The sequence below is a fragment of the Pezoporus flaviventris genome, unplaced genomic scaffold (assembly GCF_033815535.1).
Source record: "Pezoporus flaviventris isolate CSIRO_AGI_PZ_B2104156 unplaced genomic scaffold, CSIRO_AGI_Pfla_v1 ptg000031l, whole genome shotgun sequence".
NCBI classification, from domain to species: Eukaryota; Metazoa; Chordata; class Aves; order Psittaciformes; family Psittacidae; genus Pezoporus; species Pezoporus flaviventris.
In genome coordinates, this window is record NW_026892579.1 from 36,066,566 (window position 1) to 36,080,496 (window position 13,931).

Genomic DNA, 13,931 nt, shown 5'->3' on the forward strand with positions numbered 1-13,931 from the left:
AAATGAGAGGAGATGTTAAGCATGAGGGAAAGATGAGACTCATACAGAGTTATCTCAAACCAAAGTTTGGACTGAACTTCTGTATTTTCCTAGTGTGAATAAATCACCAATTTTCACTGGTGATTTCATTCGACTTTCACTCGACAAAGGTACTTATAACAGTGAAACTGATTGGCTAGTTTCAAAGGTGGCTTTGACTCAAGCAATGAAATCAGTTGCTACTTCAAGCAAATATACTGAATTTAAAAAAAAAATAAAGTTGTATCATGGAACTTTTGTTTCATGTATCATGTAACATTTGAAAATACATCAGTTACCTGATAAGAAGTGATTTCTTATCAGGAATTTTACTATGATGGATTTTAAAATTCTTACTGACTAAAGTACTGATTTTCTGAAAGTCTGATAACTCCTGATAGTTTTGTGAAATGCAGTGCCTGTTATATGAAAACTCTGCAAGATCATGTTTGCACCCTTACTTTGTTGAGATACAGTACTATTTTATAGTTCTAAGGCTAGAAGTATAAAAAGGAGTTGCTTGTCTTTTATAGCTGTATAACCTTTGTGCTATCCTAAAGAATGTAGTCAGCTAATTTTGTGTTCTTTAAATTTTTCAGATATAGGAGAAGTAATTTTGTTGGTATTGACCTGAAGCAGCAGCTGAAGGCATTTGCATAGGATGAATATTTCAATTGGATTTTATTTCATTATTCAACATAAGCACTTCTGTAGCACAACAGTAATAAATATTATTCTTACAGTTTTTGACTGGCTTAGAGACCTCTTGGCTGTGATCACTGTGTTTATAACTTCCAATTTAAGTTATCCTAGTTCAGTCTATTCAATAAGACTTTCCTTGAATGAGTTCACTGAAACATATGTAGAAACTCAATTCAAGAGCGTAACTTTGCATTTCTGAAAGACAAGATTAAGTGATCATTCAGTGTTGGAGACTAATGTGCAATGTATTACAAATCACAGGAAGAATGTCTTGAGATTTTCCTGAGCAGTATTAAGAGCAAGTTTTGGTAGTGCCAATGTCTCATCACTGAGTTTAAGCCTTCTACATTTTTCTGTGGATTCTGTCTTCCATTCTAACAAAGATTACATTTTTTCATACCACCAAATCTTTTGGTAAAGTTAGTTTCTGAGGGACTGTGATAGGCAGAATGAGAACAAATAAATACAAACACATTTACAAAATCAAAAGTAATGTCAAAAATTAACTACAGAATAATTTTAATCCTATTGGTTATTACTTCACTTCAAAACAAGGATTTTTTTCTCATACCCATATATAAAATCATCCAGTTAATGCAGCATATTAGCAACTTGACTTATAATCCCTTAGATGATGAAAAGATAGTATTGATGTTGGAGCATTTCAGTAAGATTTTCTAAAACTGATTTATGCTTTCTTTAGTGTTTTTTTAAAATATTTTTTAATACAGTATTGTTTTTCCTGTATTTTCCTTTGAATCTGACTTAAGATAGAGTACATTGTGCTCTATCATTGTACAATAGTTGTACAAACATTGTACAAGAGTTGGTGACTTGCCAAGAGCTTCTAGGTGTGTGTTATTTTTATGTATGTGTTAGAATTAGTATTAACAATTTATTTGTGGTAAAGACTGCAGAAGGGTTACAGTCAAATAAATGTAGAGTCTTATTCTCAGAGATGTGTAACTGAATATTTGGAACTTTGAAAGGCATCAGGTCAGGTTTACATATACAATGAATTTGTAAGAAATTTTGTCAGATCCACTAAATAGAAAGAATCATTAGACACAATATATGGGTAAATGAGCTTTCATTTTTTACAGCTTTCTCAGATCTGTTACTCCCATTTGTAATTACTAAAGCATCTTTATGAACTCGTGGAACTTAAAGGGTGGGGACTGTAAAAAAACAAAAAAAAAGAACATTAAAATCTAACCTTGTCATACATTCAAATGACTTTCTGCATATAGTATTGGAAATTTTAATTGTATAACCACTAAGCGATCATATTTCTGATCTGTGTTGCAGAATTACCAAGTTAGCAGTCACGTTTTGTCACCCTGATGCAACTTTCCATTTTCATGAGACATGCTGCAGTAATCTTGCTACTGCTGTGAGCTCTGCTCCTCTCATGTAACATGTGGAGCCAATACAAGCAGCAACAATGAAACAGTACAGTGGGCTCAGCTCACTTAGGCGTGCTGAAAATACTTAAGTAAAATTAAATAAAACTGGGTGGAATAGGTACAGTTTGCATTTTGCCAGTTTCAAAAAAGGTCTTAAGAGCTGAAATTCGTTAAGACCTTAACTTGAAAGCATTTTTCCACCCTTTGTGATAAAATTTGACTTATAGCTCACATTCTGCTGTATTGAACAATCCTCTATTTTATGTTTAGTCCTTTCTGATGGGGGATGCTATATACCCTGGCAGGACTGGAATGAACTTGGGACATTCAGCCACGGAAACATTCTTGGCTTAAAACCATGTGCTCTGAAAACATAGACTGTGTCCAAATATGACATCCTGGCTGCCTGAATTCAGGACCATCTGTTTGGAGGACATGGTGTCAGTTTGATGAGGGCTTTTAACAGTTTCATTTACACTTAGATGCCAAGCAAAGATTGTTTAGTATGGAAGCATATGTGATACTTCCCCTATAGGTATTTTTAATGTGTTGACTACAGTTATCCTCAAGAGTGGTAGAACTGGTGTAACCAAGCCTAGTCATAAATCGGTGGACATGATGTGAGATTACAGTCAATATGCACAGCATGGTCTAGTTTATAGCTGATGTTCTTCATCCCTACAGCTGCTTTGGCTTCATCAGCCTGGGAGATTCATTCCACTGAGCCAGCAAAGTCGAGATTAAGGATGATTTAAACCCAAATGGAGGCATTTGCATTTGAAAGGGAGTCAGAATAGATCATAAATTTGCATTAAGCCTTATGATAATGAAGGTGAAGACTGAACACAAGGCCACCTTTGAACATAAGAAAGGTCTTATTTAAACACATTTAAAGCTGGATGGTATTTAATATCTGTACACTTGTTTCCTAATATCACTCACAAATTTCCTCAGGGTTTTTTAGTATTATTCATATTTTGTATATTTTTTAAAACTGCATTTGCCAATGTCATTACTGGAAAGCTAAAGAAGAAAGAATCTACTCACTGTTCTCTCCCTTGGACCAGTGCCTCCAGTACTGAATTTATTTTCAGAAGTCATAGAAGAATATTCTTAGCATATTGGATTTCTTTTATTATTGTTGCCTCCTCAAGAATAGGCAGGCCATAAAAGTCAGTACTTCTAAATAGAAATGACATCTTAATGAACTGTTAAAGATCAGCCAGCAAGTAAAAAGAAAGTATTTTGATTCCTGATTCAGGAAAGAGTTTTTATTTAACCTGATAGTTGAGAACATACTTGAGGTCTGGTAGCATTCATTGTATATTTGGTGAGAAGCAGATAGGTAGATGAATTCTTGAGGTAAGGGTCTAGGATGCTTTATACTATCGGAATTTGTTTTGAGGTTTAAATGCTACAGCAAGACATTTAAATTATTGACTATGTCAAATTAATTCTTTGGGTATAAGAATGCAAAGGGTTAATTTTTAGGTGATTATTTAACTGAACAGGCATATACTTAAAATGAGGTAGTAAATGTTTTATTAGATGGTAATATTTTCATTGTTACAATGAAACGAATCATTCATAAATAATTCCTGAACAGAAGACAATTTGGGATGAAATATTTTTAAGTTTTGCTTAGCAGTTTTGTTTTGTTGTAGAATTTATATTAATTTTTTTAATAGGATTTAAGAGCTTGATGAATCCAGAACTCACCTTTACAGAGAAAATCAAAGCATTCCCATTTTAGGTCAGTTTGAAATTTTATTTTATTCCTTTGGTTTGGCTAAAAATCAGAAACAGCTCTAGAATTAAGCAGTTGCTTAGGTACTTTCCTAAAATGAGGCTTTATATATGTATACATAGATACATGTTTCTGTCTAGAAATGTGTGCATTGAGTTCCTGATACTGAAAAAAATATTGCATTCAGGGAGTGTATTAATGGTCAAATTCTTCTCCATGCATGTGAAGATGATTAACCTTCAATAATTAGTTTTGCACAACAGCTAAGTCAAAATATAAAATGTCAGTTCTAAAGGGTTTTATGATGAATACTTTCTTCAGAGGGTGCATTTTGCAGTTTATTAAACAAAAAGGTAGACATAAAATCTGAAAAACATTATTTGTAATTTCAGTGGACCTCTAATATTATGGTTATCATTCTTATACTCCAGACTAAATAGGAAAAGGTATGAAAAATACATTCTTTTTTTCCAGTTGTCATCTGTTCCAGAGTTGTCATCTGTTGAGGTTGCAGTTGAGTGAATCAGCTGTGGCCATAGGATGCAATTGATGTGTAGAGTTTCTGTTCTTTCTTCCACTCACCTCCCTCTGATTGACAATGTAGTTCCCTTATGAACTGCAGAAATCTAATGAAATATTACCGAAATTGGCTATTTGAATTTGTTAGCACTACAGTCCAGGTTGAAAAAAAAAATTAATGGTAATTATTCCATGAAAAGAAATTAAAGAACTGTACAATATTTTTTGATTCAGATAATATGTCCAGGAGAGAATTGCCTGAAGTCCCTTCGAGGATGGATGGTATTTTTGCACTTTGGATTTGGAGCTTGCTTTAACCACAGAAACTGGTACAGAAACTGGAGAAGTAAGCAGCTAGACAGAAAACATCTTTTAACTGTGACAGAGGTTCCCATTGCATTGAAAGATAATAATTAAAAGAGTAAAACTTATCCAGCTGAATTTAAGGCTGAAGCAGTCAAGAGCAGTACAGAGTATTTGATGGAAAGAGAAATGTAAGAGCCCTTCTGCTTGGTGATGATGTCACATGGAATAATATGAGAAGTTTAATAACATCCTTTGGCAATTTCAGAAAAGTTCTATTTTTGATCTTTCCACTGTTCTTATCTTTCCCTTACTGGTATCTGAACCAGAGACTTTTAAGGCTATTTTAGGAACGACATCTCTTTTTTTCTTGTAATTTGTTTAAAGCATGCGTTAATGCTACATTTGGCATCCAACCTTAGTCTCCAAGTTTGTTTTTCAGCTATCATCTCTACAACATGTAAGACTCTTTGGAATACTAGAATATAATTTAATGGAAACTTAGTTTCATAATTTAGGAAAGAAAGAAAGATTGAAGATGCCAGATTATAATTTATTTCCTCAAATAATGTTACTTATTCATAAATTGTCTAACTTAATATGATGTTATTTAGCTCAGAAAGCCTTTTACATATTATATTAATCATATGTCTTAGAGCTAACCTTATGCCTTAAAATATTGCAATTGTGTGATCAGATTCATCTTCCTTTACATTGTGCTGCATTCCTTTGTCAATTTATTCACCTAGTCATGAATTAATTTTGAAATGCATATGACTACCTTTACCTGAAAAAATATTGTAACAATTCTGAAAATATATACTTATAGAGCGGCTAGGGTTGGAAAGGACCTTAAGATCATCTAGTTCCAAACCCTCTAACATGGGCAGGGACACCTCACGCTAGACTATGTTGCCCAAGGCTCTGTCCAACCTGTCCTTGAACACTACCAGGGATGGAACAGTTACCACTTCTTTGAGCAAACTGTTCCAGTGCCTCACAGTAAAGAACTTCTTCCTTATATCTAACCTGAACTTCCCCCATTTAAGTTTGAACCCACTGCTGCCTGTCCCCACAGTCCCTGATGAAAAGTCCCTCTCCTGCATCTTTGTAGCCCCACTACAGATACTGGCAGGCTGCAATGAGGTCTCCCTGCAGCCTTCTCTTCTCCAGGCTGAACAGCCCCAACTTTCAGAGCCTGTCTTTATATGGGAGGTGCTCCAGCCCCTTTATAATCCTCATGGTCATTATCATGTTTTCAAGTTTAGATTGTTTTTAGACATAGAGTACCTAGAGTTTCTAACACTACTGACCATATTCCCAGAAAAAAAGTACTTTTGCAATTTTAAATAGATTTTCACTGACTCTTAAGGAAGTGTTACTTGTGCATGGCTAGCAGAACTCTTTTTTTTTTTTTTTTTATAAAATATAACTTGCTCATAGTCATAATGATTGCTTTTGCTTCTCAGTTATTGCTACCTATTTCTGAATTCTGTCCACGTAAGATGCATGAGTATTTTTACTTTTATTTTCAAACTCGAGGGACTTACAGCTGTGGTTAAGCAAGTATCCCAAGTAATAAATGACAGTAATAAAGTGTCACTTTCAAATTTTCAGATAATACATTAAAAAAAAAAAGGCTTTACTTTTCTTTTAGTCACATCTTAGTTGTCATGATTTTTTTTTAAAAGGCAAAACTTTACTTAACACTATTAATGTTCCAATTTTTCTTCCTTACTTTGAGTATTCTTCTATAAAGGTAAAATCAAATGATGAAGAACTGAATGTAAAACTGGAAGTATTTTTCTCTAGTACAATTTTATCTTGATAACCATTTCTGTGGGCTCTCTCTGCTGCACCATCTACAAGCTAATCTGAGCTATAACTTTCCTGTTCTATATTTTCCAACTCTTTTAGAATTAAAACATTTCATCTGAAAAAAGGATGAAGTTATAGCAATTCATGTCTCATGTTTTCAGTGTGTTTTACTACTAACTGTAAAATTTCTATAAAATGGTCATAATTCCAGATGTAATTATACACTTGATGATCATTTGAGAATAGAGTTCAGAATGGGGAGATAACTGCCCTTAAGGGCCACTCACACTGAATGAAAATTAATGGAGAGAGAGAGAGAGAGAGGAAATCACAAACATAAACAGATACAGATAGATAAAGTGTAGGAGAAGAAAAAAACAGTAATGGAACAGCAAAAATCATGTTTCATTGCAGCACAATACTAAAAATGGGAAGTATATATATGGCTAGAAATGTCCATCACTTCAGGGGTTTTCCACAGTGGAATCTGACTTGATTACCTTTTTTTCAGCTGGGATTCTGCTATTCATATGTAATTTTGGAGGATGATTCTTCTTAATTTCCCTGCCAATTTTTACTCAAAACTTCAAGGAAAATTTGTCTGCTCCCAGTCTATGGTTCTTTCCCTCTCATGATGCTTAGTCTTTTCTGTGAATACAGTTCCTGTGTCACAGAGCAGCAAGAAATCACATTTAATTAATTGTGTTTATTTCTGTAAAGGATTTGGATTTTTTTGGTATTCTCCCAGTTTTCCCATCCAAAACAGCATGTTTTTATATGGAACAAAATAATCATTTTCACTGTTGAACACAGGAGTTCCAAAATATTGCTATAAATCATGGTTTCCCAAATTCTCTCCTATTATCACTTCTAAGTGGCAAAAGGAGTTGCCTTTTGACCAACACACCTGTTTGGTCCTTATCACTATCTCTTGCACACATCAGATTTTCCGGATAGGATGCCTGCCATGAATTTATCAATCATTCCAGTGTTACAAGAAAAACACAGCATTTTTTTGTCTACAGGATCTATCTGGTGCAGTAGATGGAACACGTTGCTAGCTTGTACATTGTCCTAGACAATTCTTGGTATCAATTCCAGTCATGTGCTGCGATATGCCAAACTGTAAAGAATGTTATGTCCAGTTCTCACTCAGATACTTGGGTAAAAGATATAGTCTTTCCTGGTGATGCTTCTGGTGCCTGTGCACTATTACAGTTCATGTCATTCTTTGTATAGTCCAAGCGGAAGAGAAAACAGTTCTGACTTCCCAGGCCAACCCATATTTATCTTAACTTTGTAGATACAATGCTGTATATTATGCAGCTATGCAAAGTGCCAGCTAAAATACTTTTCTGCAGGATGGCCTCAACAGTCCCATAACCTATTCTCAGAGTAGCATTTTTATTCACTGATCTTCTGTGACTCAGCAGGAGATTCATTCTGCCATTAAGGCATTCATAATCAGGAGGATCAGCGGCAATTTCTGTAGCACCACTGGATATCCTTCTTATTAATTCACATAATGCCCATTTTTATCTCTCCAAACCTGCATTTCCTGCCTATATAATGTTTGTGTGGCAAGCTTTTGGTAGCAAGGAAGTTAGGTTTGGCTTCTGTGAGAAGCTGCTAGAAGCTTCCCCCATATCTGACAGAGCCAATGCCAGCCAGCTCCAAGACAGACCCACTGCTGGTCAAGGCCAAGCCCATCAGTGACAGTAGTAGTGTGCCTGGGGTAATGTAAGAAGGGGAAAAAGCTATTGTGCAACAGCAATTGCATCCAGAGAGTATGTGAAAGAAACAGCCCTGCAGACACCCAGGTCAGTGAAGGCTGAGAGGAGGAGGTGCTTCAGGCACTGGAGCAGAGATTCCCCTGCAGCCCATGGTGCATCCCATGGAGAGGCAGCCTGTGCCCCTGCAGCCTGTGTAGGTCCATGGTGGAGCAGGGGGATGCCTGAAGGAGCCTGTGAACCTGTGAGAAGCCCACACTGGAGCAGGCTCCTGGCAGGAGCTGTGGCCCCATGGAGAGAGTAGTCCACACTGAAGCAGGTTTGCTGCAAGACCTGTGACCCCTGATGGAGCAGTCTGTTCCTGAAGGTCTGCACCCTGTGGAAGGGACCCATGCTGGAGCAGCCCGTGGGCAGGACTCATGTTGGAGAAGTCCATGGAGACCTGTCTGATGTGGGAAGGACCCCATGCTGGAACAGGGGAAGAGTGTGAGGAGTCCTCCCCTGTGGGAGGTAGTTTTCAATGTTTGAGTTAATATAGTTGTGTTTGAAACATAGATTAAAAATGCCAAACTGCCTGTCTTAGATAAACAGAGCAAGTTGGAGCCGGTCTATCTTTACAGTCATGACTATAGTTACATCTGGTTAATGTGCGAAAAAGGAAAAATACATCTGGATGACTTTGAGAAGTCTCTTGCATTCTCTATTGATTCAATCTAGTTTCTTAACCAGCCTTTTAGGTTTTCTTTATGCACTGAAATGCATGTATTTAAAATTAAGTTTATGAATGGAGAGGCTCCTGAAGTCAATGCATCTCATTCTGTGATTTAAGCAACTTTTTGTGCATCACTAATAGTGTCACAGGACATAGAACCTGATATGTTTTTTGTGTGCTTCAGGAATTCAACAAAAATTGAGTGAAAATATGTATTGTGATTAATCTTGAAAAATATAAGGATGCCATATTACTTACAGACTCATTTCTTCAACATAAGTACCTTTGGGTTTTCCTGCTGCTTTCATCCGACTTCAGTATCATCTGTGAATGTGCAGCATTAAACCTTTTTTAAAGATAATTAAGATACAGAGGAAAAGTTCTGTAGCACTAAGTGGTGTAGCATGCACTTCATTTCCTTTCACAGCCTAGTACATTTCTGCTTATTACTACTTTGTGCTTATTTTCCTTTCAAGCTTTTTTTTGTGTTCAATTCACTGCTACTAAAATACTACTTCAAGTAAAACTTCAAGACGCATACTGGATTCTAAAGAAGTTATATATTCTGTTTCTCTGAATAAGGTTATATGCTTCTTAGTATTCTAAAGCTCTTTCTTGAGTGTTTTTAGTACTGATTCATTTTACACATAGTAAATGTGACGGATAGTTGTGGAGCAGCCTTTCATAGACACCTTTGTATATGAGGATGTTGCAACTGGGAGAAAAAAGTCCCACATAGCCTGGAACCTTTTACTTAATATTTTCGTCATGTAAAGAATATATGACTTAATGACAACATTAGTAGATGTCTTCAGATTTAAAATATGTCTTACAGAAACAAGACTACCTCTTTGTCTCTTTTGAAGGAGTTTTTCCAATCAATTTATTTCTAATATGCAATATAGTAAGCCATAATGTAACTTCTGCATCATAGTGACACGTCCTCTATAAATTTGTTTTGTGCAAAATATTTTTCTTTAAAATTATCAATTTTAAATTAGTCAATTGGCTAAACCCAAAGTGTTACATCGCAGACATGCAAACATAGTTTTCCAGAGTACCATCACTGGCTGTGATGGCAGCAGCTATTGAGATGTCTACATCATTTGGTTAGTTTGCAGTATAATGTATTTTTGGAGCAAATGCCATGTTTGTCCTCATTTTCTGTGCTTTGTTTCAGTTCACAGAATGTTTGGCACCAACCACACAATGCTTCTTCTCTTGTTTACTTATCTGGACAGCTGTGATTGTGTGTAGAGACTTTGCAAGCAGGATATAATTGCTTTGTGCTCTTAAGCTATAAAATTTATTGGCTAAGACACACAGTAGGTATCTGGGAATGTTGCAGTACTCATCATCCCTGTGGAATTGCCAATGAGTCCTTACTAACCTGGCAGTCAACAGTCAGGTGGGAAAGGTTCAATCTCTATTGCTCCCTGAAAGAGATTTGTCTTTGGTGCTGCTGAATTACCATCCTCCAGCTCCATGGATTTCTTCTTTGAATTTTACACCTTGTCATGTCAGTGCTTTTCCTCTTCAAGTCTTGAGCTGCTAACTAGACCCATCTCAAGAATTTTACATGTGTCTGGAATTGTTCCTTTCCTGTTTTGCATTGATACCATTCTATGTATTTTATTATAACTTTTGTTAAACCAAGCGGTTTTCTCAACAGATTTAAACAAGATTATGCAGCTGTGCAATTGTGTCATTATGCAGCGGGTCATGGACAGCTGAAAATCCAGGTGCATGGTGATACCTACCTACCTGCCTACAAATCTTCATGATGCCCTCTTCCATCAGGATCTCATCTTTCACTCAAACACTTTCTGGCACAGTATACTTTCCTTTATCACCAATCCTACATTTTTCTATTTTCACCTCTTACAGAAATTCTTTCCAAACATCTTTTGCATCCTCACCCTATTTTCTTTTATGGTGCTTCTTTTTACAATATTGCTCTTTCCATCTGATCTTTCCAATGGCAACAGCTGCTTTGGCCTCCCAGAAGAGCCAGTAAGACAGGGCCTCAGGAAAACAGTGCTGCCTGCAGTTCGTGTGTGCCATCCTCATCACATCTGTGGATCAGCTGTGTGATACTTGATCTGGAAATACTTGAAGTATAAATAAACACATCTGCCTTCCTACAGATTGTTGGAGTAAGATAAATTGGAGCGTGAGTCCTACTGCAACCCACACACAGAATAATAGCCTGGGACTGGCATATTGGGGGTGTCCTCCTGAAGCAGTTTGGGAACCCACTCTCCCTGTGTTAGACCTCATTCAGTTGATCTCCAGGCTCCGCATTGATTGAAGTTGCAGGGTTTTGTTGCATATACTTTTAAGCAGACATACTCAAAACTTCTTCAGTCAGTTCTGACTCAGTCACTCACAATAAGCAAGGCATGCACCCTTTGACTTTATCCTTTTGTGTTTTCCCACAACTGGAATTTCAAACGCACCCCCTTTGTTCTATCCCAAATTAAGCTATGCTCCCACTTTCCTAAAACAGCCCAATGGCCCCAATATAAGCACTAAATGAAAAATTACTATATTTTTCACTAATGGCATATGTATTACTAACATCTTAAACAGAAGTTTAGCATTGAGATGCCCAAGCTTATGTCCAGCACCTCTAGCTATGCTTGTACTCAATATAGGCTACTTCCCATTGCTTAGTGATGCTTTTCAACTGCTTTAATTCAGTTGCATTTCTGTACATAGATCTCTTTTGTCTACCAGCCATTTTAAATTGGGCACATATTTTTGAGTATGAAGCAGCATAAGAAGTGGGTAAAGACCTTCAATGTAACTTCCAGGTATTTAAAATAAATAGTGAAATATTTCCTAAGGACTGATAAAAGTATGGCTAATGAGCTCTTATCTTTTACCTGCCAAAAGAGTGGTGCTAAATCTATTAGAAAGGTAAGTTTTATATGAAAAAGGTATTTTGTACCAAAGGTACTTTTGTAGTGGCTACAGGTATATTGCAGAAATGGTAAAAATAGTCTCTGAAGTTTTTTCTTTATTTTTAAACTCAATTTCCATCTCTCAATACTGTTAACATTTATTGAATCCTTCAAAGCCTCGAGCTGTGATCGTGTAAGATCATATATAAGATGAGTATGCCTTATTTAATTATATCAGTCTTAGCAGGGTCAGAGGCTTACTTTCAATTAAGAAGTGCATTCTAAGGGATAAACATCCTCAAATTCCCTTAAAAAGTAAACAATTGACAAGTTATAAAAATCACCTCAATAATGTCATTGCTTGTACCTGCACAGAATCGTTTGCAGTTTCATAACTTTATTTCCAACCAGTCTATAAGGCAGGAAGCATGCCAATTACAAACTGGAATAATGTATTTTGTTATTCTCAGGAGCAAAGCTAACTCCAACTTCATGTTAAAGAGTCGTACTAAATTCTAGGCACAACCTCCTTAATTATACCGGTCCCTGCAAATTTGTTCAGTGGGAAAGGAACTGATAAGTAGTTTCAGGAATTGTTATTTCCTTTTTGTGAAAGAATAATAAAAAGTGTGAATCACACTTTCCACATAATTTCATTAAATCCTCCATTAGTGAGAAATGACATTTTAATTCCATTTTAAATAAGTTATTTGTGCTTGGAAAGTAACTCTATTAATTTGTTTAAAATTGCTAAGAATCTATTACCTTTGTAGGATGAGTACTGATTGTTGTGCCCTTGGTATCTTCACAACCAAATCATTTGCAAATGAAGGTTACAAACAGCATGCTAAACCAATTGCTGGAAGACAATATAGCATTATTTTTCAGTACTACTTTTAATTAAAATGTATTCCTTCTGTAATCCCACAGCTGACCAAACAGGAATGTTATTTATAGGAGATGCAATAATACAGGTCAGTAAATATTCATTTTTTTCCACAGACATTTGTTTCATACTTGCCTTTATGTTTATTTCATTAACTTACACATTACAAATAACTTTCTCCCTATCGTATCTGTTTTTAGGTTAATGGTATAAATGTAGAAAGTGCTACCCATGAAGAAGTGGTAAGTCATTCCACTTTGATTTTTTTTTAAGTGTACAGTGTCCTCTGTCCATATTGTTCTGTTTCTAGCCTTGTTTCATATGGGTTTGCTCTTTTTACTATAAAGACAAAGTGCTATAGTCAGGTTTTTCATATGGTTTTGGCTGTTAGCATTTTGTCCTGGGTTCAGCAGTAGCAGTCGTGTTTCTCCTTCGTGGTGGCTGGTGCACTGCTGTGCTTTGACTTCCAGCCCGGGAACAGTGCTGGTGGTACCGATGTTTTCGGTTGTTGCTAAGTGATGTTTACCCTGACCAAGGACTTTGTGAGGCTCATGCTCTGCCAGGGAGGAGGGGAAGCCATGAGGAAGCAGAGATGGGGTGCCTGACCCAGGCTAGCCAGGGAGGTATTCCATACCACAGCACATCATGCCTGGGGTGAGGGGTAACTGGGAGTTACCCAGAAGGACACGGGCTTCCAGGTGGGACTCGTTTCTTGGCCGGTGGTATTGTATTCTCTTCCCTTGTTATTTTCTCTTATCATTGTTGTTGTTGGTGGTAGCGGTGGTGATTTGTGTTGTACATTGGTTGCTGGACTGTTCTTGTCTCAACCCGTGGGAGTTGCACTCTTTCGATCCTCCTCCCCGTTCCTCCGGGAGTGGGGAAGGGGAGAGCCCCGGTGGGGGGAGGGGGTGGGGGGGCTCGACTGCTGTCAGCCCGGCACCACTCACTGGGAGTGAGTGAACAAGCTGTTTGGCTAGGGTTTAAACCACAACACATTTGTTATAGTTTCTGCACTCTTACTGTGACTGTAAGATACGCACTTGACACAGATGTATTATTCTGAAGTTGAGTATTCATCATTATAGTTTTTACATCCCTTACATAGCATAAGTATTTCAAAGTACAAAATAAAGCAAAAATGAAAAATGCTGGTTGGTTATTGTTGTTCAGTGGAGTGCAACTGC

General features: G+C 36.7%; 1 protein-coding gene across 1 annotated transcript in view; it reads left to right on the forward strand.

Moving 5' to 3' along the window:
* The window catches only part of SNTG2 (syntrophin gamma 2), a 169,964-nt gene that overhangs the window by 25,035 nt on the left and 130,998 nt on the right, over nt 1-13,931 (forward strand). The window contains exons 5-6 of the mRNA XM_061461784.1: nt 12,792-12,835; nt 12,948-12,989. Coding sequence (XP_061317768.1) covers nt 12,792-12,835; nt 12,948-12,989 — 86 coding nt within the window. The remainder of the gene's footprint in view (nt 1-12,791; nt 12,836-12,947; nt 12,990-13,931) is intronic.